Source organism: Hydra vulgaris, chromosome 13 (genome assembly GCF_038396675.1).
Source record: "Hydra vulgaris chromosome 13, alternate assembly HydraT2T_AEP".
Taxonomy (NCBI): Eukaryota; Metazoa; Cnidaria; class Hydrozoa; order Anthoathecata; family Hydridae; genus Hydra; species Hydra vulgaris.
The window spans coordinates 46,740,001-46,766,795 of NC_088932.1; the positions used below are offsets into that span (position 1 = coordinate 46,740,001).

General features: G+C 29.5%; 1 protein-coding gene across 1 annotated transcript in view; it reads left to right on the top strand.

The window, feature by feature from the left end:
* Positions 1–25,272, top strand: part of LOC100204979 (isocitrate dehydrogenase [NAD] subunit alpha, mitochondrial) — a 45,667-nt gene extending 20,395 nt beyond the window's left edge. Inside the window, exons 5-12 of the mRNA XM_065816301.1 lie at positions 3,189–3,246; positions 4,226–4,355; positions 4,437–4,570; positions 4,654–4,756; positions 12,363–12,427; positions 12,511–12,595; positions 21,023–21,175; positions 25,107–25,272. Coding sequence (XP_065672373.1) covers positions 3,189–3,246; positions 4,226–4,355; positions 4,437–4,570; positions 4,654–4,756; positions 12,363–12,427; positions 12,511–12,595; positions 21,023–21,175; positions 25,107–25,187 — 809 coding nt within the window. The 3' untranslated portion in view covers positions 25,188–25,272. The remainder of the gene's footprint in view (positions 1–3,188; positions 3,247–4,225; positions 4,356–4,436; positions 4,571–4,653; positions 4,757–12,362; positions 12,428–12,510; positions 12,596–21,022; positions 21,176–25,106) is intronic.
* The last annotated feature ends 1,523 nt before the right edge of the window (positions 25,273–26,795 follow it).

The window sequence follows — 26,795 nt, forward strand, 5'->3', positions numbered from 1 at the left end:
GAGTTTTGTTGTCTAACAAAAATTGTGGATTCTAAGTCCAGAATTTAAATCCATAAGCCACTGCAAGCCTCAGGCTGTTACAGAAGAGCGATCAAATTTAAAATCAGCTGCTTGTTCTAAGCAATTAAGTAGTGAAGATTTTTTGCCAAGACAAGAGTATAAAGTTGAGTTGTCAGTAAATAGAGCCACTTTAGATGTAATATTTTCATGAAGATTGTTATTGTAGGTAAGAAATAATACAGGAGCAAAAATAGAACCTTGTGGTACCCTTAAAGATATTTGAAATAAAGAGGATAGGCATTCAAGAATAACTTTACTACTGCAGTTAGAAAGAAAGAGTTTGACAACCTCAAAACCTTTATATAATGAAACTAATAACAGAGTGATGACTAATCATAGGATAGTTGGAGAGGTCAAAGTGTTTTCTAGAATTTTGAAGAATTGGAACCACTTATTTAGCACTTTTAAAAGTTTAGCAAAAATTGAAGAGAATATTTTTTTAAGACATTCTGAAGAACACTTTTTTAAGTCTATGAATGAAATTTTTGTCTGGAGAAGTGTTTAATTGAGAATTAATTTTAGTATTGGAAGCCAGAGTGGTTTCGATGTTTAACAATGGGTTAATCTGTTTAACTGTCAGGAAGAGTATGGCCATTATATTCAAGAATCAAATTAGAGTAACATTTCTTTGCAAATAACTCTGTTTTATTCCAGAGAGAAAAAGATCAAACCCATGAATTAAAGATTAAATGTTAGACTTCCTTAGTTAATGACACTGTTGAAGACTAACCAAAGGTCTCTAGAACCTAACATCTGAGATTAGATATAAGATTTAGTAAACTGAGAATAACAGAGCTTAACATCAAACATGACTTTTTTACATTGGCTTCTTGCAATAATAAAAGGACACTTGTTCTTAAGAGAAATGTCCTTGTAAAAAAGATGAAAAAAGTGATTAATGGTGAAAAATGTGTGGTAGAATAAGGCTTGACTTAAAATTGAAGAGAAGTAATAAAAGCTTCCAAACTTTTATTTCAGAAGGAAAAAAGCTTCCAAGATTGATATAAACATATTTGTTTGCTATTTATTTAGATGCTGGCTTACAATATCCCTTCATTGTTATATAAACTTTAGTATTTATATGATGTAGTATTTTGGTGTGACTCTAGCAAGACAAGAAAAGGAGGCATATTCTTATACAGATTTGAAAAAATGTTGTAACAAACAACGTTGTTAGAAAATATTAAAGTAATTTAAGTATCAGCATGTAGAGAGGTAGCAGTTTCTGTAGATAATGGCTGTGGTAGAAGTAAGAAAACTTGAAGAGAGTGCCTTACATATTGTATGAATGAGCTTTAGTTAGGAAAAAATAATGCTCTAGATTGTTTATATAAGAGAAGCAGCATAAAAGAGGAAGGCTAAAGCCTGATGATGATGATCATCATAATCACATAAATGAGTTTTTTTTGGGAATTCCGGAAATTCACTTGGAACGCCTTTAATTTTTTGTTGTTAATATGAAAAAAATTATATAAAATTTTAAATACGACAGTGTTTGCATTTAGACAAATATGTTTTCTATAATTGAAATTTTCACAAGATCAATTTTCGTAACAATTTTTTTTTTTTTTAAATTCATTCAAATTAACTTTTTTAAATATTAGAAATTTCTTTTTGAAAAAAGTTATATAATCTAAATTCTGTTTTAAAAGTTTACAAAAGTTTTAAAAATTTTAAAAATGGAATTCTATTGGAAAAACAGAAAAGTTGTAAATTTTTTTTATAATATAAATTCAGCGCTGAAAAAAAAGACTCACATGAACAGTGCAAAACAGTTTAACAATCTTTTAATGATCATTCAAAAAAGTGCAGAAAGAGAAAAGCTGACGAATGTTTTGCAGCAGAATGTTATAAGAGTAAAAAGTATTAATGTCTGAACCTGCGGTATTAATGTCTGAATATGCGGTAGTGGTGTAGTGGTAGAGCGCTCGCTTCGTAAGCGAGAGGTTCCAAGTTCGATTCCCACCACGTCCCTGGTAGTACCGCGCTCAACTTGTTTCTCCGCGCAGCAGCCTTGTTCGTCAAGGTTCGTGTTTCGAAGTTATAGAGTTGAGAGAGGGTGATAACCACAAGTAGCCTCCTCATCTGTAGTGGCCTTCTCGGCTTTGGGGAGGTGAATTATTTAAAAAAAAAAAAAAAAAAAAAAAAAACCATTGTCAGATGTCAGATTTTATATTTAAAAAGTAAATAAATTATTACACTTTGCAGATTGTTTACGGTAAAACTGAGATATTTTATTTGATTTTAGAGTAACATAATTATTCAGTAGTGTTTAGTTACTTTATTAATCCCTTTACCAATGTTCCAGAATTTAACCACATACCTTCATCAATTTGTTGATCATATAATTTTCTGGGATTTTCCGGATTTTTTAAGAAAATAATTTTCAGGGATTTTCATCAAGTCTAAAATTCATCTATCTCATGATGATGATGATGATGATGATGATGATCATGTTGATGATCATCATGGTCATCATCATTATCAGGCTTTACCTTCCTCTTTTATGCTGTTGATGATGATGATGGTGATAATGATGATGATGATTATCATGATGATGATGATGATGATGATCATAATGATGTTTATATATGCATATATATACAAAATATAAATGAATTTAAAAAATATACTTTAGGATGTATAAATGTTTAACGGCTCGGTCACAAACCCAGCCCTGGCCCTGGCTATGTTCTATCAAACCCGGCCCAGGTCAAATATCAATTCCGGTTTTTTACTATGTGGGTGATCTTTTTTGAAAATCGATCAGAATAGTCTATAATCTATACAATAGTTCAATGTTTAAGAAGTGTATTGTATCCCTATGCTTCAATTTAGTTTGTAACACTGAAACTAAATAAAAATCAAATGGCAGCTGTTTAGTAGTTTTTTTTTTTAATGATTAGAACTTGTTAATTGGAAATTTTGAAATCAATGAAAGTATTAGAAAGCATCCAGTATAACCATTATTTTATATTCATATACATAAATTTATGTTTATAAACTTCTTTGTAAACAGCGTTTTTTATTTTATATTGTTAATGGATAAATATAAACAATAAATTATAGTAGTATAATATTTAACTTAGTAAAAATAAATGTTAATATTTAATTTAACTTTGACTTAGGTCCACTTGAAACTCCTATAGGTAAAGGACATGTTTCTTTAAACTTAACATTAAGAAGGTAAGTTTGTTGAATATATATGTTTATATGTTTTTTTAATCATTGTTTGTGTCTGTGCCTTAATTGATAATAATATTTACAAAAGAATTAGCATTTTTATAGGATACTTCTAGAATGCTCACACACATACAGACACACACACACACATATAAATAGTGTTTTTCTAAAGGGGAGCTAAGGTTATCTTTTTCCAAAAATCATTTTTGAAAAAGGTCTGGAGTCTAATTATGTTAGTAATAATAAAAAAATTGTTCATTTTGTATTGATGATTACAAAACTATCAGTGTTCAAACTATGCCCGATATTTATTTACTTCGCCCGATAATTATTTATTTTTCTCAAAACAATATAAATGTGACTTAGCATCATTTTAGAAAAACTCTGTAATTAACATAATTTAAACAATATTAAAAATAAACCACTAGAAATAAATTAAAAACATGTTGAAAATACAGCTTTAGAAATTTCTGAAGCAATTATATTCTAAAAGCAGTTAAAAATAGTCAAGTTTGATGTCAAGTTATTACAGAAATGAAATTTTTTCTTTTTTCATCCTAAACTATTTTATAATTTATATAGTTTAGGATGCTTATTCATGCTTTATTTTTGCTACATAAAAAGAATTTGTATTTTAAATACATTGAAATAAAATTATTTATGCAAATCTGGGAGAATAAAAAAGATAAAATTATTAATGCAAATTTGGAAAGATTAAAAAGATGTCTGTGTGTGTGTGTAAGTTAAGTTAGTATATTCTACAAATAAAGTGCTCGGTGTTCTTAAAGGTCAAATTATAATTAATAATAATCATCAGGAAGCCTGATGTACCTACAGAGGTGAAACAGACTGTAAAACAAATTTAGATAAGTGTTTTTACTAATTTATATAATATATACACACACGGATAGATAGATTTAGATAAAAAGACATTTTTAGATGGATATATTTACATAATGTTGATATTTGCTCTATTCTTTAGAACATTTAATTTATATGCAAATGTTAGACCATGTCGCTCTATAGAAGGATTTAAAACAGCTTATAGTAATGTTGATATAATTACCATCAGAGAAAATACTGAAGGAGAATACAGTGGAATAGAACATGAGGTATATTTTAGGTTTAAGTATGTCTTTGACACTATTTTTATTTTCAAGATTTTAAAAATTTTTACATTTTTGCTGATATAGGTGGTTGATGGAGTTGTTCAAAGTATAAAGCTGATAACACGCACAGCATCTGAACGAATTGCAAATTTTGCCTTCGATTTTGCTCGTGCTAATAACCGCAAGACAGTGACAGCTGTGCATAAAGCCAATATAATGTATAAACAATAAACTATGTATGAAATAAAAGCTGAAAAATATTATAATTTTTTTGACTTTATTATGCTCAAAATTATTTTAGGAGACTTTCAGATGGTTTGTTTTTGCAGTGCTGTCGAGAAGCATCACAAGTAAATCCAGATATCAAATACCAAGAAGTTTTTCTCGATACAACCTGTTTAAATGTATGTAGAACTCATTCTTATTTACTAATAAAATAATATTTAATATTGTAATGGTAATTTAAATGTTCAGTCATCATCAGGAGAGAAATAATCTGTATGCTACTATTGCATGCTTTATATATATGTGCTAAAGGTGTGCAGAAAAGTTTGCTTGCAAACAGATCTGATAGCATTAGTTTCACTCTCTCTATTCCAGTTTTCTGTACATTTTTTTTTTTTTTTAAACATCTTCGCTTCCAACAAAGCTGCAAGCAGCCACTAATTAAAGTTAGAAGTTACTGAAAAAGAAAAGATGAAGATTGTAGAGCAAGATAACGATTGATGGACGACTTAAAAGATTGCAAATTATATGAATCAGGAAAGTAAGATGAAGGAAGCGAATTCCAAAGAGCTGATGTTCGAGGAACAAAACTAGACGAATAAGCGTTTTTGGAGCACTTAGGAACAGTCATAGAAAAAGGATGAGACTTAATTGAATGACGAGTAACATGAGAATGAACTTTAGTAGATGGCACAAGAGACACTAGCTCTTTAGAGCAGTGCCCATTAAAGTATTTGTAGAAAAGAGAAAGAGAAGCAACACTACGACGATGTGATAATGGATGGAGGTTGGCTGCAAGAGCAGGTCTAACTATGTTTACAATGCGTTTTTGCACCTTGTCTAAAAGAGAAAGGGCATCATCAGAAGAACCGCCCCGGATATGGCAACAGTATTCCATACAAGGCCGGATTTGAGATTTAAAGAGATGCAACCTTAGCAGATGCTAATTTTGCAACTGATTTGATATATGGTATCCAAGAAAGATTGGAAGTAAGAGTTAATCCTAGAAGATGAAGAGTAGATGACTCATCAAGTACATCACCGTTCATAAATATAGGAAGATCTAAATTATTGCGATAACGATTGGCTGAAAAAAATTGAGTTTTATCTGTATTGAAGTTCACCAGCCACTGTGAGCCCCATGCTGTAGCAGTAGTGAGATCCTTTTCAAGCTCAAATGCCCCCTCCAAGCAATCAGAGGGTGTTGGTTTTTTATCACGACAAGAATAAATGGTAGTATCATCTGCAAACAATGCCACCTTAGATGTGAGAATATCTGGAAGATCGTTAATGTAAATTAAAAAGAGTATAGGGCCAAGGATAGAACCTTGAGGAACCCCTGGCGTTACAGAATAAGAAGAAGAGTGCTGTCCATCGAGGACAACTTTTATACTACGATTGGAAAGGAAAGATTCAATAATCTTAAAGATGGTGCCGGATACACCATAAGAAGAAAGCTTATGGAGAAGACCAACATGCCAAACTTTATCAAAAGCTTTTGAAATGTCAAGAGCGATGGCCTTAACCTCTCCACCTTTATCTAATGCACGATAAAACCTATCAGTTATTACTGTTAGCAAATCAGCTGTAGAACGAGAAGATCGAAATCCATATTGATGGTCAGAAAGTAAGTTATTAGATTCAAGATGAGAAATTAAGTGTTTGTTAATTAAAGATTCAAAAACCTTGCTTATGATAGGAAGAAGACTAATGGGACGGTAGTTAGACGAATCAGCAGCCCCTGTTATCGAACCTCTTACAACTACAGTAAAGTAAATCGCAGTAGCACAGTGTGAGAAAAACCATGGAGGAGAGTGAGGCTTTAACTGGAATTGTCGAGAGGGAACAAAAGATTCCATGCCAGCCTGAATCCACGAAGTTATGTAAGAAGCACATTTGTCAACATCAAAACAAAAGATTTCTACCCAAGGGCCATCACGAAGAAAATCACGGAAAGAATCCCAGTCAGCTTTACTGTAGTTGTAAGAGGTTCGATAATAGGGGGATTCAGGTGATGAAGAAGAGTAAGATATTAGTTTTTGAGAGATCAAACTGTGATCAGAAGCACCTAAGGGTGAATGTGGAGAAACTGAGCACTGACTAGGATCAGAAACAAGACATAAGTCGAGTAGAGAAGGTAAATGATTCGGGTTGTCAGGAAAGCGAGTTGGAAAGTTGACTATTTGAGTTAGGGATTGAGAAAGGCAAAAGTTGTGGGCTTTAATGCCTGCAGAATCACTGACACTAGAGCCAAGCCATTCAGAGTGGTGAGCATTAAAGTCACCGACAACAACTATATTAGCTGATGGATAAAGAGAGAGGGCTTGGTCAATATGATCAGAAATAACGTCAAAAAGAGTGCAGTCTTGAGATGAAGGAGAACGATATAGCACAAAGGGAAAGGCAATAGAGTGAAGTGGTGCTAAATGAAAGCACATTAAAGATTAGTCTGTGGATTCAAACCTAGTCTCACGACAAATTGGTGAATTCTTACGAATGTAAATGCCCAGGCCAAACATGTGACTATTGGAGTCTTTACAAATTAAAGGAAGATAACCATCAACACTAAGATCACAAGATGAGACAGCCGAACTCAAATTAGTCTCACAAAGGGCAAGTAGGTCTGGTGAACTTTGCAAGAGATAAGACTCAACAGAAGAAAAGTTACTTCGAAGACCACGAATATTAGTGAATGATAGGTTTAGAGAACTTTGTGATGATGATGGTTTTTTGTGTTTTATAGTTTTTGGTACTTTATTCATTTTTAAATTAGATTGAAGAACTTCAGTCAAAGCATAGATAATACTCAGAACACTGTTTAATATCCCAAGCAATTGCCTCGTTACTACTAATAAACCCTAAGCCGTAACAAAGGGCTCCAAATGTGGCCTCTGCAATGCACACCAAAAGTACAAACAGGGACACCATCCATGCGCAACATGGCACTGTTAATACTTTGATATTTTTCAGCTGTTGATGGAATCAGCCTCTCTGAGAGCTACCACAGAGTTCGGGAAACCTGACCACTAGCCGGCCTCAGAACCATAAAACTAAGTTTTATAGTTGTAACCTCATTAGGAGATAATAGAATGAGTTGCCTAGTCATAAAAACAGAGACTCAAGCAAAACCCATGCATTGAGTCAAGAAGATCCAGCATTCAACATCCTAAACTGGAAACAATGTATTAAAAATACATCTGCGCCAGCCTAATAGATGAAGTAGGGGTGCGAGGCTCGTCAACAGATATAATCTGTTTACCCCTTTGCCTAGTCTTTGCCTAGGAGGCCTTCTACAAGGCAGTAGCCGGGTGCATTTAACATCTGCCCAAGATGAGTAGATTGCCCAAGATTTTTATCATGACACCATCTCTAGCCTTTACTCAACCAAGAGCCCCAAGGCAGAGGGTGTTTTAAGTTGGAGTTGGCATCTCCTAGCCTTTGCCTAAAAAGGCGTATCCTACAAGGCAGCAGGACATGAAACAGATTGTACTGGGTTACATGTTGCCAGTAGCAGGATAACCTGATCTGACGTAAACCTGAAATGGCGTAGCAGGATAACCTGATCTGACGATATTTTTTCAGGTGTTTTGCATTATGCTTCCTTTGTTTAGAGTTGATAGAAAGTTTCTTTTTTTGGTAATTTAAAAATGCACTTTTTGATAATTTAAAAGTTGTTTCACACAAGGTTTTATATATACATATTATTATTTAAAAATTTTTTTGTTGAAGTATAGAGTATGAGGCATGAATAAAATACATTTTGGCATTCAATAAAAGGATAATCTTTTTATAAAGTAATATTTTCTGAAATAATATTTGTGTTTATTTTTAAAATACCTTTAACAATAAAAATATTTAAACAAAAAAACAAAAAAAATTTCTTTAACAATAGCAATATATTCTTTTTTATTGTTCTTTGTGAGAAAAAAAAAGTTTAAAATCAAACAAATAATATTTCAAAATTGCACTTGAAAAACACTAGAGAAAGTTATTTTACATATATAGTTATGTTTGTAATGAATAACTTTGAAGCTCAAAGTTAAATTTAAAGAACATAAATAAGAAAAAATATAGAAATAATAAATATACAAATAAATAAGTATCCAGTAATTGTTTGTTTTTTCTACAAAAGAAAAGATGTTCTTTGATATTGATTTATGAATTTTCATTTTTTTGCCGAAAATTGTAAATAAATCTTTTCATTGTAAACTGGAAAATCCGAACCCGTAAAATGGGTCATGATGGGTTATGATAGTCATTCACACCTCCCATTTATTTTTTACTCGTTTTCAATAGGTTACAGAAAATGTTAGAAAGTAATGATCTTACCTTCATTAGATGTCTAATTTAATGTTTCCTTTTTTGCTCCTCAGGCATTTTATGCATATGGCTTAAAGTTGATATATATAAAAGTTGACCTAAACCTTTAAAATGGTAAGCAAATATATCTACCTATCTTAGATCTGTTGATGTATGTCAATCATATATTTATATCAGCATTCATCCAAGTCATATTTTATTATAGCAAAAAGTATCCAGAATATATTTTGCCTTTTGTTAATGTTAATTTTTTTTTAAATAAAATTTGTCAATTTTAATGTTAATTTTTTTTTAAATAAAATTTGTCAATTTTATTTAAAAAAAAATTAACATTAAAGGCAACGCAACTTTTGTAATGAACTTACTTTTCAAAATCAGTTATAACAGTCGCCAACTACAGGACTGAGGCCTAGCACAGCCTATTATAAAGAAAATCATATTATAATAATTAAAAATATTTATTATCGATATGGACAATAATTTAACATGTATTAAAAAAATAACGTAACTCCATAGTAGTCATTTTAAAAAAAAAAAAATGAAAACATCTCAAATAAAATTGTTTTAAAAAAACTACTTTATTATAAAAACATTTTGGCAACAGGATCAATTTTTAAATTAATTTCGTTAATGAAAAACCAACTATAGTATCACATTCAAAGAGCAAAGTTATTAATAACACTATTAAATAAAAAACGAATTTGAGATTTAAGCAATTGGATTATAGTAATGTTAAATGTTGTCTTGGCTTTTAATAAATGATTAAAATTAGTTAGGTAGATTAATAAAACAGCAATAGCAAATAGCATAGCATACTTGTATAATCACATTACATTACACTAAATATCATCATATATATTTATTTTCTATATAATTATGAAAGGCTAGACAACAAAACCTAGTTATACAACAATAATATCTCTATCCAGCAATCTACCTGATATCACATTTCTGCTAAGTACACCACTTGGCTGGCAAGGGTGGCAATTTTGCTATATACTAATTTACTTTTTTTTTTAAATAGAACTTTAGTTATAGAAAATAGCCGGCTAGTATAACGGCTTAGCTCTACACACACTGAAAGTCATTTGCTTGGTTTGTTTAATGGCCTAGCTCTACATGTGCTGCAAGTTACAACACTTACTTGGCTAGTTTTATGACCTAGCTCTACACAATTGGCTTAAAACACAAATCATTTTAAAAAAATTGTTTTAAAATCAAATATATTTGTAAATAAAACATTTTGTCATTTATTAAATCATTCAAAGGTTATGTTATTTTTTTAATCCAACTTTTGGAATTTTATATGGAATTTTTGGAACAATATTAGTTCTTATAAAAAATTCACATTTTTCTTATAAATATGCTTATATAGTAGGGTATTGCGATATCACTACCAAACTATTGAAGTATCAAAAAATACCGAACTATCTGTAGTAATGATATTGAAAGTGTGATATCAAAAAACTCAATTTCGATATCGAGTGTTTGAAAGTGTTTTATGTTTCAGAAGAAAAGGTAAATTAGAATCTGATGGAACCAACTGAATTTGAGAAACAAAGACCCTTTTACCACCAGAAACACCTGTCAAAACCTCTGTATCAATATAATTATTTTGAAGAGCACAAACTTTCATTCGAGCGCCATTGCATAATCCAGTTTTTAAATCTAAGTTTCTAAGTAACATAATTACACAACCAATTTTCAATTTTAAACAATGAGGAAGCATACCTGAAGAAATTAAGCTGTTTAAAAACTCATCGAAAGTTATTTCTTTCATTAATGTCATCAGTCTCAATTCGTTCAGCACTTAAATATATTTTGACCTCACCCAGTAGACATTCAAGCACTTCTTCAATGATTTATAATGAATCCACATTAGTGGGTGTTAAAATCACACATTTAGAAAAATTATTTTTAGCATCTCCAAATATCTTATCAACAATCAAGTCATTTTCTCTAATAATGCACTGATGTGGTATTTCAATGCATCCTTTAAAAGGATCCTCCTCTTGACAGGTATTGTTCCTCTACCAAGTTTTAATAACCATTCAAAAAAATTCTCCTTACCCATCATGTACTCTCATATTTTCAGTTAACGTAAATTTCTGCACCCATTGCCATTGTAAAGAACATTTTATACACGCTTCTACAATTTCAGCTAGTTGCCCTCTTTTTACAACAGGCAGTATTTGCCTAAGTCATCACTAAAAAGAATGACTTTTCTTCCAAACGGAAAATTGTTGTTGGAAACATCTTTTAACAACCTATCAATTGTATTTAAGGCATGTTTAGGTAGCATGGATGTTTCATCAAGCAAAAACAAAGTAACTTCCCTTAAAAAATATCCATGTATAGAGTAAGGAGTTACATTACAGGTGCTGCTATCCAATATTGAGACAGGAAGTTTGAATAAGCCATGCAATGTAGATCCATTTGTAAGTAGAGTTGCTGCTATGCCAGTCCATGCAGCTGTTGCAGATATAAAACCCCTACTTATAGGTTCAGCAATCAAATAATTATATGTAAAAGTTTTTCCTCTGCCAACTGGTCCATCCATAAAAATAATCTAGAATGTTGGTTTTCTACACTTGATTGTTTATTCAGTGATTAAATTTAAAAAAAAATTAAATTTAAAAAAAATCAAAATTAAAAACTAAATTGTTCTAGTGATTGAATGCATGTCATACTAAATTTAGATTTGCAAGTGAGATTGTACATCATTTCTGACCAACTTACATCCAAAGCTATGAAATAATAATGTATCCTTTTATATAGAGTAGATTAGGGTATTATGAGTACCTTAAACAAAAATTGGAATATTTTCAAGAATATTTATGCTGGATCCAATAATTTTACAAATAAATAGTTTTTGCAAATAAACAATGAGTAGTGATCTCTACTCATGATGCAGTTAGACATTTGGGCACTCAAAATTTTTTTTTTAAAATACAGGTTTTAAAAAAGTAGCAAACGTGCTTCAGACCACTTGATAATATGAGCCCACTGAACTATGAACCAAACCCAGACCACTTGATAATATGAGCATTTTAAAATAGCTAAAAAAAACCAACATTCAATTCTCATTGTTGATAAAGTTGTTTTGTAATGTACAATTTTGTGTAAGCTCTTTTGTTTATTTAGTAAAATATGTGATATATTTTTGATTTTATATATACTATATATGAGTTTAATTCATTTGTTGTCATTGGTTGGTTCTGCTCTTTGTCAGGGGTTGGTTCTATTTGACTTATTTTAATATATATTATAGTAATAATTTTTATATTTGGTAATTAAATTTTAGATGCGTTAAATTTATCTGATAAGTATTAATGTTTTAATTCATTTATTACTATTATGCTCAAATTTAATAAATATATTTTTATTATAATTAATATTTTATACTGGTAGTCTTTATTATTTTATATTAAAAAACACTTATTATATTTTATATTTTGCTCAAAGATGGTCAACAATCCTACTCAATTTGATCTTTTAGTCATGCCTAACCTATACGGAGACATATTAAGGTATTTAGTGTTTAAGTTTGTGGCCTAACTGTTTTGTAAACAGTTTAAATAATTTTTGAACAATTATTTTATAAATAATTTAGTGACTTATGTGCTGGATTAATTGGTGGGCTTGGATTAACTCCTAGTGCAAATATTGGAATGAATGGTGTTGCTGTTTTTGAAGCTGTATGTATGTATTCTGTGTATTTTTGATAGGTTTGTTGTGGTTTTATATATCTAAATTTTAATGTCTATATATTTTATTTACTTTTATTCAGAAAAGAAATTAATCCAGATTTTATGTATATATATGTGTTTGTGTGTGTGTGTTTATATATATGTATGTGTGTGTGGCCGCTGTGCAGAGAAACAAGTTGAGCGCGGTACTACCAGGGTGGGGATCGAACTTGAAACTTCTCGCTTATGAGGCGAGGGCGCTACCACTGCACCACTACCACATTTTAACATTATATCGCATTTATATATATATATGTGTGTGTGTGTGTGTGTGTGTGTGTGTGTGTGTGTGTGTGTGTGTGTGTGTGTGTGTGTGTGTGTGTGTGTGTATGGATATTAGGAAGTCCCACTTTTGACCTGACCAAAAATCCAACGCACTGAGTCTTAATCATCTTAAAAATTTGAAATTTATCATTGTTTTAGTGGCATTAATGCTCGATTCATATAATTCCTTTTATGTAAAATATTATCTGGCTTTTTAATTTTATACTTTTGGGTCATTCCATGTCAAATCAACCAAAAAATAATTTTTGGCACCATGCCATTTTGGATTTTGATGATTTTTGGAATACAAGCTTAAATTAATGAAAGAAAACTTCACTCAAAATTTTAGTATCTGAATCCATACGGTTTCAGAGATATCAATACTGTGTCCCAATCTCTTTTTTGACTGTTTTTTTCAGCGCCATTTATTTTTTTAACTAATTGCACAACACAATTAGCTTTAACTTCTGAAATACTTGTTCAAAATTGGTAAAAATGTTTATATAACTATTTGTTAAACCCCCCAAAAATCAAGCTTCTATATGAAAATCTAATTTCAAAATGGTGTAACACTTATTGTATGTTTTTTGATGCCCCGTAAAAATTTGTCTTAAGATGCCTAAATGATATGATTCTGAAATTTTTTTTTAAGGTTCTATATGTAACAAACTCCATAATATAAAAAAACTGCAAGGGTTTTATTTTTTAAATTAAATTAGATTTGCATTTAAAGTCTTATAATAGTAAACCAAAAAATATCGAAATAAATTGAACAATAACAAATAAACAAATTGAAATAAGTAAACTGTAATAAGAAAAGTTAAAATTAGAAGGCAATAAGAATTAACAATATTTAACAGTTTTATAAAAAATTAGTTCTCTGGTTTAAAGTTTGATGATCAATTTCACTGATTTTGTATTGTCTTCCTGTGGCAGTTGTTGGGATATTAATCATTAACAATAGATTTGTTGATGGAACCCAGCACACATCATCTCTAGAAGGCCAATAATATGACTTTGAAGGGTAACATGGATGCATGAATCTAACTTGAAAGTCTTTATTTTCAACATCAATCTCCTCAAGTAGTCCGATCCATGGATTCTTATCGTATATCAAACATACACACACTCCAATGCTTATATCAAACAAGCATTCGTTAATAATCCCATCAGTTTGAAAATTAAAAACAAATGAATACTCCAATTGTTCAGAAACAACTTTAGTTCCAATTTTTGTGTTACTTATTGGAATGAAATTGTGATAGCTGCGAGTGCCTGGTAACATTTTTGCAGTTGCAAGTCTTTGCTCCATTTCAATTCGGATTATCATGTTTGACTCCTTAGATATGTACTAAAAATTAATTCCTATGATTTCGTTTTGACAAAAATAAAACATTGCAGATGCTGTAAGTATATGATTTGTTGTTGTTCGATGAAGGCTAGCAATTGAAGTTAGTCGTTTAACAGTCCCACCAATACCATCACAGGGTGATTTACCGTGATTTGTAGCAAAGAAAAACCATGTACATTTTATAGAAAAATCTTTTTCATGGGGGCATATATTTATGAAGTGTTTGCAGTTTTTGTACTGGCCCGCACACCCATCTGAAAAGTAATAAACAGTTTCTATTTGATGAGAAATATTGCTTTTAGTATGTTCAACTGTTAACTTCATCACATGGTATACCATATCCACACCATGCAGTAAATCATCAGAGATAAAACATATTACAAACTACAAACTCATAGCATTCTGAGAAATCACAAAGGACAATGATCTTAGTACTACTTAACTTATTTTTTAATTTTCTTAAAGAAGCAGCTTGACTTTTCACAATATAAGAATGAACAGTAAGCTTTTGTAACTTGTTGGCAGAGTATTAATGAAGCTACTTGTGGTTTCTATTAGACTTACTAGCTCAGATTGGTCTGTTGTCTTCCATTGTTTGTAATCTATACAACAATCATCGTCTCCATCAATATCTTCTTGAGAACTCAACTCATTTTCAAGATAATTTCTTAATTTAGAATCTTCTGGACACAAAGGGCAATGATGCATCGTGCAATTCTTGCTAGCCCTACTACAAACAAGCATATCAATAAGTTCATGATAATCCTTTGATAATTCAACTGCACTAATCATTAACTTAACATTTTGATGGTAGGTGCACACACATACTGTATGCATACCAGATGCTCCTACTGTAATGCCCCATTTTGGATGATGTGAGCAAAAATTAGAAAAACAAGTCTTTATATCTGGATTACTGGTTTTAAACTTAGCATATAGCTCTTTTAGATTTGAGAGAAACACTTTTGCGTGTTTTTCAAGTATAGATCTTCGAGCTATACTCACAAAATCTTTTTTACCAGCCATTTGTCTGCTATTTTCATTGTTACAATAAAATTCAATAATTTTATCAGTCTCTTGAGATATTTCTTTTCCTTTTTTTTTTTCAGGGAACGATAAAATACCATTTTTCTATAGCAATTTGCCTGATATCTGCACCATATAATTAGTAACACTAAATTCTCTTTCTATATCTTTGTTGGACCAAGAAATTGGAACCTGTGTTAGTAGTTGAATTTTCTGATTGCAATTTGAAATTAACAGTTTTTCTTTGATTTTTCCAATAAGTATATCCCTGTCATTTGCTTTATTTTTAACTTTCTTAGATTTATTAAAGGAATCTTCTTGGCTTAACTGATTAAGATCTATATTTAAAGTCCTTGCGTTACCTAACTTTACTGTTTTTTGAACATGTAATAATTTCTTTTTACCAAGAGCAAATCTTGAGTGTCTGATCACCGCATACATTTTAAGAGGACTTATGTTCATAACCATCAAAGAAGAATTAAGATTTTCTTTTAACAATTTGTTTATAGTTAGTTCATTATCTTTATGTTCATAAATCTGGCTGCAAGTCGGTTTTCCTGGTCCATTATCCTTAAATGAATTCATCAATTTAATCTTACATGAGGGACATATCTTTTCTCCAGGAATAACATTAATGCCAATGTTTTTGAATTTTCCAGCAAGTTGGATAATAATTTCTTTGCATCCTGCTAAAAACATTATAATTACTGCTTCAGTAAGAGTTTTGCAACAAAAAAAGTCTTATATATAATTACAATAAGGCGTTAAAAGAGTTTTATGGCTAAGTAGTAATATCTTTTCTTCTTTTTCCATTGTGTAAATGAAATGGATCACAGCAAGTTATGTGGATTGTTGAGTAACGTTTTAAGTAAACATATTCATGGTGTAAGCAAACTGTTGTATTTTCATTAATTTCAATACCAGAACGACTAATTATCAAGTCTTTATCAAAATCATTAAGACTTGAAACTTTTTTGATATCATTGGATTTTACATATGTTTGTTTGTGACAAACTTTTTTCCTTATTAATCCAATTAAACATCTCTTTTTATCATTCATATTGTTATACTATTTTTTAATTCTGTAAGAAATAATTTTTAAATAATTATTATTTTAAGATTCTTAAACAGAAAATCCTTCAGCTATAAAACATAAAGGTTGCATAAAATAAAAATCTTTTTTGTGAAATGCAAACAAGTTTATATGTTAGAACTCTACCTGAGATACTGAGATTCTACCAATTTTTTAAAAAAGCAAAAAATAAATGCATTTAATTTAAAAATTTTTCATTATTAAATTAACTATTTTTTTTATTTTTTTTATTATAAAACTTTAAATGCAAATAAATCTGATTTAAAAAAGAAAACCTACGCAGTTTTTCTGTATTATAGAGTTTGTTAAATATAGAACATTAGGAAAAAATTTCAGAATCATATTTTTTAGGCATCCCAGATAAACGTTTTTTTGTAAAGGGTATCAAAAAACTTAAAAAAAGTGTTACACCATTTTGAAATTAGATTTTCATATAGAAGCTTGATTTTTTGGAGGTTTTAACCATCAGTTTTGAGTTTCTCACCCTAAAAAATAATTAGGTACAAATTTTCACAACTATTGAACAAGTATTTCATAAGTTAAAGCTAATTGTGTTGTGCAATTGGCTTTAAAAATAAATGGCGCTGAAAAAAACAGTAAAAAAAGAGAATGGGACTGAGTAGCAATATCTCTGAAACCGTAAGGTGTCAGACACTAAAATTTTGAGGGAAGTTTTCTTTCATTAATTTAAGCTTGTATTCCAAAAATCATCAAAATCTGAGATGGTATGGTGCCAAGCATAAATTGAATTGAGCTGGAATGACCCTTTTCAGATATACCAAATTAATTAAAATATATAATGACTGGCGACGATGATGGGTTTCCTGGTAAATCTCGAAGGACTAAAAATAGGCCTGACAGCTGTAAGAGAGAAAAATGAGGAGGTAACTTTATGTTGCTGAGGTAACTTGGTAACTTTATGTTGCTGAAGTCCTCCTCCAATGAGAAATATCTTTCCTAATATATTCAGGGGTTTTCAACCAGGAACCACAGGTACATCTTGCAACAGAAGTTCTGCTTCACAGAGAACTAATAGGCGTAAAAAAACACTTTACTTGATTCAGCATCCACGACATGTGCTTGAACCAACCAGGTATTATTTCAAAGATTTAATTAAAGTAATTAATTGGAAAAGCTTTTTATAGGTAAAAAATATAATATTAATAGCAGCTGTGTTTTGAAACAAATATGTAAAAACCTTTTCTTTTCATTTTAAAATTAGTTTAGACAAACTATACTGAGAGAAGTTTGTCGTGAAATATATTGATTCAGGCCAAGTAAGAACAATCAAAATGCAAACTTTCCTGTGCACAAAAGACAAGGTCATGGTCTATGTTTTGTATTGAAGGGGAGTGTAAGAAAAGAAACAGAAGAATTTACTAGAGTGTGCATTCTGAGAGAACTGTTAAGTCTTTGGGACAAAGGTGGGTTTGATTCAGGATTTTGGGTTGCAGAGCAAGTAGTGAAGGAGAAGCGTGAGAAATTTTATGAGCGCTACAAAAAAGTTTATTTTTATAAGTGTAGTCTTAAAACACTTATGAAAATAAACAAGATCAAAGAAAAACAATTTAAAACAAAAATAGCGAGTTTTATCAAGGGAGAAAAAACTGTTTTTTCTCGTTTATAAAACAATCATCTTAAAACTGATGATGAAAATAGAGACAAGCAAGACATAGACAGAAAATATTGAGATATTGAGACAAGCAAGCAAAGACAGAAGATATTGAGTTCCTGAAGAAACCATTAAAAGATGAAATCCTAAAGTTTGACACTGGGAAAGACAAATCTTATCATGAAAGAATCATAGAAGGGGGAAATGAATGTTAGATATGATAGAAAGTATGCATAGAGAAGAATAAAATGGAAAACAAAAACAAGAAGTTTCAAAAAAAAAAGTTATAGAGGACATAAAAATGATAAAAGAGTTTGAGATTTAAGAACTATCTTCAAGCGGTACAAGTGCAACTGATACTGATAATGATTTTGAGCCTTGCCGAAAAAATGTAGGTTAGTAAAGAGTTTGCTAGAAGCTTTCAGTGAATGATGTTCTTAACAAGTGGGTTGCTTTCTTGACTACGTATAGAGTCAGTGCTCAAGCTGAAACTTCACTTCTACTCTCACTTTTTAAAATCTAAATACAGTTCCTGTATCAAAAAATAGTCTACATAAAAACAAAAAGATTGTGGTTAAAAATAAAAAACTGGAAAAGTCAGAGAAGAAAATATCGACCAAGTTCGAGGTTTAATGGTTGTTACTTATTTTGAAACAAAATTGGTCAAACACTATAGAGCTGACTAAAAAATGTCAGAAACTGTAGAAAGGCTGGCCCCCAGTTTATCATCCCCCCCCCTAGGTCAATGAACCAGGTCAAACAACCAGGTGCCCACCATAAAGCAAAGTTCATAACTGATTGCATACACTTGCTTACAATGCAACTGACATCAAAGACTAATTCAAAGTTAAATAAAAGTGAGAAAGATATTCTTTAACTGTCAACTGACTTTATTGTCACATTTTGACACAACTCATATTTTGACAATGACCAATGTGTATAAGAATTTATTCTTAAATGTAAGATTTTTTTCTCAGACCAAAAATGAATAAAAATGGACAGTTCTCTACTATTCAATCCATTAATCATGGGCACCAAGAGGAAGGTTGGTGGGGGGGGGGGGTAAAATATACTATGCAACAGTGCATTTGAATTTTTTTTGGTCAGGTCAAAAGTATATATATATATGTTGTTTATTGAATCAAGTTTTATACCAAGCCTTTTGTTTGTTTAAGACTGATCAATATAATGTAAATTATCAACAAAAAAGGTTAATATTAATATATAGCGTTAGATTTTAGAAAAAAATATTTTATAAAAGTTTTGTGCCTATCAGCAATTATCAGCCATACCTATTCTTTAAGTTAAGAAAAAAGCGTTAAAAAATACAAAATATATCCAGAAAAATACAAAAACAAAGCAATAAAATGAATTCTGATGTTAAAACAAAACAATGGTGTTTTACTTATACTAATGTAGAATTTATTGACAGAAGTGTGAGTAGGATCATTGGAACTTATATTAGCTTGGTATACAATGTTTTTTGTTAAGCATTGGTTTGATATAGGGCAGGTATTCGTATTATGTCAGTTGCAATTGGTTTTAGGTGAAATTTTGTTGTTTATAATGTAGTGATTGTGTGAAAAGTGGTATGAAAGTTTGAAATAAAAGCCGAACTCTAAGAGTGTGTCATTGTACATAGGAGGCGGCCTTTCAAAAAAAAATTTTTTCAACAAATTTGCAGATTAACTCAATTGAATATGGAAGGGGTTTTAAAATATTAAAGGGTAGGGGGGAAGGGGGTGGTTTGAATCAGCATTAATATTTAATTTTATAGAATTTCCAAGCCAAAACAAGTTTATACAATTCTGGTCGGTTGAAAAGTATTATTACAAAAGGTAATTTTACACAATTTTACACACTTCAGCTCCGTCAAATACTCCCATTTAATCCTCAAATAACTTGCTTGATTCTTTAATCCAAACATAGTCATCATTAAATAATAATGACTTCCTTGCATGATAGATCAATGATTTATGGTTAAGGTCAATAGTTAGATGTTGCTCAACAAAATTAATGGCGCTGTTAAGAAGTTTTTCAGTTATTGGAGGATAGAAATCAACAATATCAAAAACAAGGAGTTTATAAAGAGATCTTTATCACTAATGAAACTGAACCAATTTGTAATATCGTATTTTTTTCCACTGATTGATATAAAGAATGTTAGTTTACATTTAAGTTTAGAGTTTATACTGGAAATTATAACTTTACTAATTCTGACAATTTCAATTTTGGCAGGATTTAATAACGGACAGTTATATTGTTTGCAAAGTTTTCTTTGCAAACAATATAACTGTCCGTGTTTGTCTATTATATTTAAAATGTTATTCTGTAAGATGTCTTTACCTTCTGTATTTGATTTTTATAATTGATTTTTTGTATTTTGAGGTGATAGCATTTGTCAGTAAATGAGTGTAATTTTCTTTAGATATATTTATATAAGTTAGATGTTTTATAGGAAAAAGTATAAGTATAGTTACTATTGCATATAGTAGGTCATCTTTTAATTTGTTTTGGAAACTATTAAATACTTTACGTAGTTTAATGTTTTTTATTAAATATTTCCAAATGCAGGCATCGAAAATTTGTTTAAGATAATTTGGTATTTTTATGCCATAATTATTATAAAAAATATAATTCTTACTTTTTTGATCTTTATTAATAAAGAAGAAAGCTTTCCATCTCATTCTCTTAATTAATGCTTTGGTTTTATCAAGCAATTGTATTTTGTAATCTTTTATTGATGAGATTTGGAATGTTCTTGACTGAATAATTCAATTTTTTCATTGTGTTTCATTGTGACTTGAGAAGGGTGGTCATCATATGGAGCTCATTATTTATTCATTCATCATTAATTATTTATTACTAATGAAACTTTAAGTTCTGTCACAGTGTTGTATTTTTTCATATAATCATATATATATATATATATATATATATATATATATATATATATATATATATATATATATATATATATATATATATATATAAATAAAATCATATATACATTTTTTTCTTAAAATATAGGTTCATGGTACAGCTCCTGATATAGCAGGCCAGGATAAAGCAAATCCAACTGCTCTTCTGTTAAGTGCTGTAATGATGTTACGTCATATGGATTTAAAAAACTATGCTGACGCTATTGAAGCTGCTTGTTTTAAAACAATAGCAGAAGGAAAGGTAAAAATAATATATTATACATTTAAATCAATAATACATGTAATTATGTGTGTATATATGTGAGTATATTTGCATATGTATATATATATATATATATATATGTGTGTATATATATATATATATATATATATATATATATATATATATATATATATATATATATATATATATATATATATATATATAAATATATATATATATATATATGTATGTATATGTATGTATATATATATATATATATATATATATATATATTATATATATATATATATATATATATATATATATATATATATATATCAGGGTTGAAAAAAATCACGATTTTTTAAAAAGAAATTTAAAAAATCAGATTTTTTTTAATTTAAATCAGATTTTTTTTATTTGAATAAAATATTTTTTGATGAACTTTTAATATAATTTAAAGTAATATGAAATTGGTTGACTGTGTTTTTTGTACATAATGCAGTGGTCAAACAGGTCAGAAGTATAATCAGGGTTCTAAAATCATTTCTTTTAACCTTATACCTCGACAAAACTATCCCCACTATGCAATTGTATAAGGATTTTCTGGATTATTATTATATAAAGTTTAGATTGTATTAAGTTGTTTTTTTTTTAAATATTATTATGTTATTATTTAATATTGACTGTTCGTCAAAACTAAAGATATTACTCTGAAATGGTTTAAAAATCTAGCTGTATTTTTGCAGAAACAAAAATATTTATAACATACTGAACAAAAAAAAAAATGTCTGGAAGAAGATCTAATCCAGTGTAGTGTAAATTTGAAAAGCTTGAAACAGTAGCAAGGGATGTAAAGCAAGATGTAGGATATGCAAAAAAGGGTCTGGTGGCAAGAATGAAAGTACATCTAAATAAATGTTGTCACAAAAACAATGCAGAAGGTGATATAATGTACACTTTATAATAATTTTTTTTGTAATTAGTATTATTTAATTCAAATTATTTTTTTAAAAATTGAATTTCAAACTAATTCTTCCAACATTCAATTTGATGTTACAAAGCAACCCTCAGAATCATCTGTTTTAGCAGAAAAATGTTATTTAAATCAGCAAAAAATCACGGACAGAAAATATAAATAATAATATTCCAATAAATAAAAATACAAGATCTGGATTATTGTCACGTTGTTAGAACAAGTCTGAGTCAAAAAGCCGTATTCGATGAGCAGATTGCAAGAATGATTTTTGCAACAAATTTATCATTTCAATTAGTTGAACATCCAGAATTCCAAAAACTTATGTTGAGGCCAGGCTATAGTGGCCCAACAAGAAAGGACGTAGCTGACAAACTCCTAACAATAATGTTTGATAAAGAAAAGGGTAACATTAAAGACGCTCTAAATGGAGAGATTGTAAATATAGCTCTGGATGGTCGGTCAAATGTTCACAAGAAGCCTATAATTTGTGTTACAGTCACAACTGAAACAAGTAATGTCTATTTAGCTGACACAATTGACACCTCTGGAAGCTCGCACACTTCTGAATATCTTGAAGAACTAGCAGTTTCATCAATTAAAAATATAGAGTTTGAATTTGGGTGTCATTGAGGAAGCATTGTTACTGACAATGCAGCTAATGTATCAAAAATGAGACATAATATTGAATCTCGATCAGATATTGATGTAGTTACATATGGTTGCTCTTCACATTTAATGAATTTGTTAGCACATTACCTAGAAATTGACAATGTTAAAGATCATATTGTAAATATTGTTGAATATTTTAGGAACCACCATTTTGCTTTGGCAGAATATAGAAAAGCTGGCAGACAAAAACTTGTATTGCCTCAAGATACTCGCTAGAATCCCATGTGTGACTGTCTAAAAGTGTATATTGCAAATTGGTCAACTCTGCTAAAAATCTGTGTGTCTAACCGGGCAATAATTGACACTACAGTGCAACAAAATGTCTCTAACTTAGTTATTAATAGATCTGCAGAATATCTTATGCTTAGAACCTATTGCTTTTGCACTTAATGAAGCACAAAGTGACAAATGCAAAATAGCAGATGTAGTAGAAGTATGGAAAAATCTAGAATTCAAACTTTTGTGTAAAAGTGAGAAAGTTATCCAAAAGAAATTCAAAAAAAAATACGAAAAGGCAGTGAACCATCTTATCTTTTGGCTAATCTTCTTCACCCTCATTACTAAGGTAAAATGTTGAATGAAATTGAAAAAAATACTGCGTTGGAATATGCCAATCTACAATATCCACATATTATTTCTACTGTTATGTTAAATTTAGAGGAAAGTTGTACCCATTCCTGGAATTTGAATTTAGCTTGGAGGTTTTGACAGCATTATTGTCTGTTCAGTGGTGGAGATCACACCGTGATAACATTGAAAGTAAAACATTAAATACAATTTTGTAATTGATGACTGCAGTAGCTTCATCTGCAGGAGTTGAACGTATGTTCTCCTTTTACGGCTTGGTACATTCAAAACTGAGAAATAGATTGGGTACGGAAAAAGCTGCTAAGTATGTGTTTCTCTTCAAGGCAATTAATCAGCAGAAAATTATTCACTTTGATATTGATGATTAATTTTAATGCTGCACACAGGAGAAAAATTTTTTAGTTTTAATTGATAATTAAGTTTATTGATTTGTTTTGTGCACTGTAGCATTACCTGTTCTATTTATTTTTATTGTATATTTTGAGTCATTAATTCTATAAATACATAGTTCTGCTATATTTAATTAGTTTTGTTTTTAAATATGACAAAAATAGTTTTTAAATAAATTTTTATTATTCAAAAAATCAAACATAAAAGAAAAACTTGATTTAAATCATGTCATCCAAAAAAATCTTTTGATTTGAATCTTGATTTAAATCGGCCAACCCTGATATATATATATATATATATATATATATATATATATATATATATATATATATATATATATATATATATATATATATATATATATATACACATACATTATACCCATTAGCTATAATTTCAAAATAGTTTATTATCTGGAGCTAATATTAAATCGTTATGACAATTCTCTTCAACCTTACTGCAGGCCGAGTAATTCAATCAGTTATATACATGCTGACTCTAACCACCCTTATAATCACCCTTCTAAACCACCCTTCTAGCATATTAAAAAATTTATCTGAACTATCACACTAAAAATGTCAACCAGTTCTTTAAATAAAAGTATTTTCAAACAATTTATTCCGCCTTATGGGGAGGCATTAATTAAATCAGATTTTATTTGCAAATTTTCTTACCATTCAAATAAAAAACCAGACCCATTAAAAAATCACTAACGCAACATAATCTGGTACAATCCACATTTAATTTTATAGAGTTTTAAGCCAAAAGTTATAATCACAGTATGTTATATTACCAAGGTACAATTGAGGGATTAACTTGCAGAACATCATCTATCAAGCCACCACCTTGTTAAATTAACTGGATTACAAAGAAAAAGTATACTTTAGCTTATGTGAAACCCCATTTAAATCTAGGTAACCTAATCACCTAAAATTTTCAACATTATTAAATTCAAAAATGATACTAAACTGTCTAAAGACATTTGAGACAACTTTCTATACTTGAAAAAAAAAATTCTCACCCTCAATAAGGTAGAAAAATTGTGAAACCTTGCGATCCATGCAACCCTTATTCAAATTTTTGCAATCTTTGCTTGACATAAAAGATTAATTTTTACTAAATAAAAAAAGCAAGTTAATTTCAAAACCCAGGGATAAATATAAATCTCTTTTTTTGACACAGGTGGTTAATCTTTTTCTTTTTTATTTGGTTGCTACCGTGTTTGTCTTTTAAGCAATGATACACCGTATTTTATAATTTGTATTTTTTTGTTTTGTTTTGTTTTTGACTTTGTATTTCATAACAGATGATATAATCAACTGATGTATATAATTGTCTTTTAAGGTAACAACTCGTGATTTAGGAGGTAAGTCTTCGTGTTCTGAGTACACCAATGAAATTATCCGAAACATGAAGTCTGCTTGAATGCTTTAAATTATTGTTAACCTATAATATAGTTGTAGATATTTGACGTCGAGATATTAACGAAATATATAAATTGTAAAATTAACATTTTTTAGATATTCTTGTCTTACGTATTAACTGTTAGTTAAATAAGTGATTGGCTAACAATTGACATTTTTATGCAGTGGTCAGTTATTATTTTTCAAGTTATTATATCAAGTCAAGTTATTATTTTTACGTTTTTATCTTTGAAGTTTCGAGGGATAGTGAGGATTTTGGTTTAAAAAAACCATGGTAAATAAGAATTTTAGTAAATATTTTTAGCTTTTATGCCACATTTAAACCGATTATTTTTTTAGCTATAATTTACGATGAATACAATTATAATTTTAAAATAAATTACGAATATAATTTACAGCGAATCCATTAAATTAATATATTAGACATTCCTTTGTTTATTTTTTTATTGATTTTTATGTATTTATTTTATTTTGATTATTTTTTTACAAAACTGTTTATTTCTTAAAAACTTGATTTTTTTTAAATAAGCAATTTTATAAAAATCTGTATTGAAGTGAGTGCATTTTCAACAACAAGTCATTGACTTGTTAGTCTATAGATATTTCTTTATGCTTTCTTTTTGATCTTGTAAAATTGGGTTTGGCTGTGGTGGTGAATATTTTCTCTTTTTAAAAGTTTTAGTTGGTATGAAGGTTTAATAAAAAAAGTTTATATTTTAAAATAATTTTTGTTAATCTTTCTGGCAATAATTTCAATTGGCAAAACCCACTTTGTCATAACAAAAAATTAAAGAAGAGATTTTTAGTATCCCGCTAACTTTTCTTAAAATAAAATAATAGCTTTGTTGCTACTTTTTCTTATTTTATTTTGTTATTAAAGTGCTTTAAGAAGACCTTACGGTTTTATCACAGAGTACAGCGGAAGATCATTTAACTAGAAAGTTCGCGCCTCCTTCCTTACCAATGTCGCAAATATGAACACTGGAAGTAGTATCGAACCTCTGATTGTAACCACTTCGCCGCAGCTACAAGGATGTGTTAATGCACCGTCAATTCTAAAAGATGTATTTTCAATGACTTTATATTAAAAGCTAACTGATTCAAAATGCATATGTATTTTAAATCAATTAGCTTCAAAATGTAAGGTTTTTTTTCACGTTGCAAATAGGAATTATAGGTAAATTATTATATATTATGTATATTAGTCTATAAAAAATAACCCATAGAAACGGGCACTTAGCTGCTCTTGCTTCGGAAGCTACCTAAAAGAGTATTTTGAAGATTTAGTAAATAGGCTAATGAATTAAAGTCTACAAAATTGCCAATACACAGCCACAAGCAGCTTATGTTGAAGAATATCATAATACTAAGTTGAAGAATATTTACATACTTTTTACCCACAATTAAAGCTTTCAAAGAATTCGTAACACCAATTATCAAATCAATATTAGAAAAAGTAATACTTGTTTAGTTTTAAAATGAGTGTTCCATAACTAATATCGCAGGGATTTATTGACCCTAAATCATAACGAAGCAAGACTGTGGTTTTGTAATCTGATATCTGAAGCTAAGGAAAAACACTCTACTTCCAAGAAAATAGCAAGTTGAC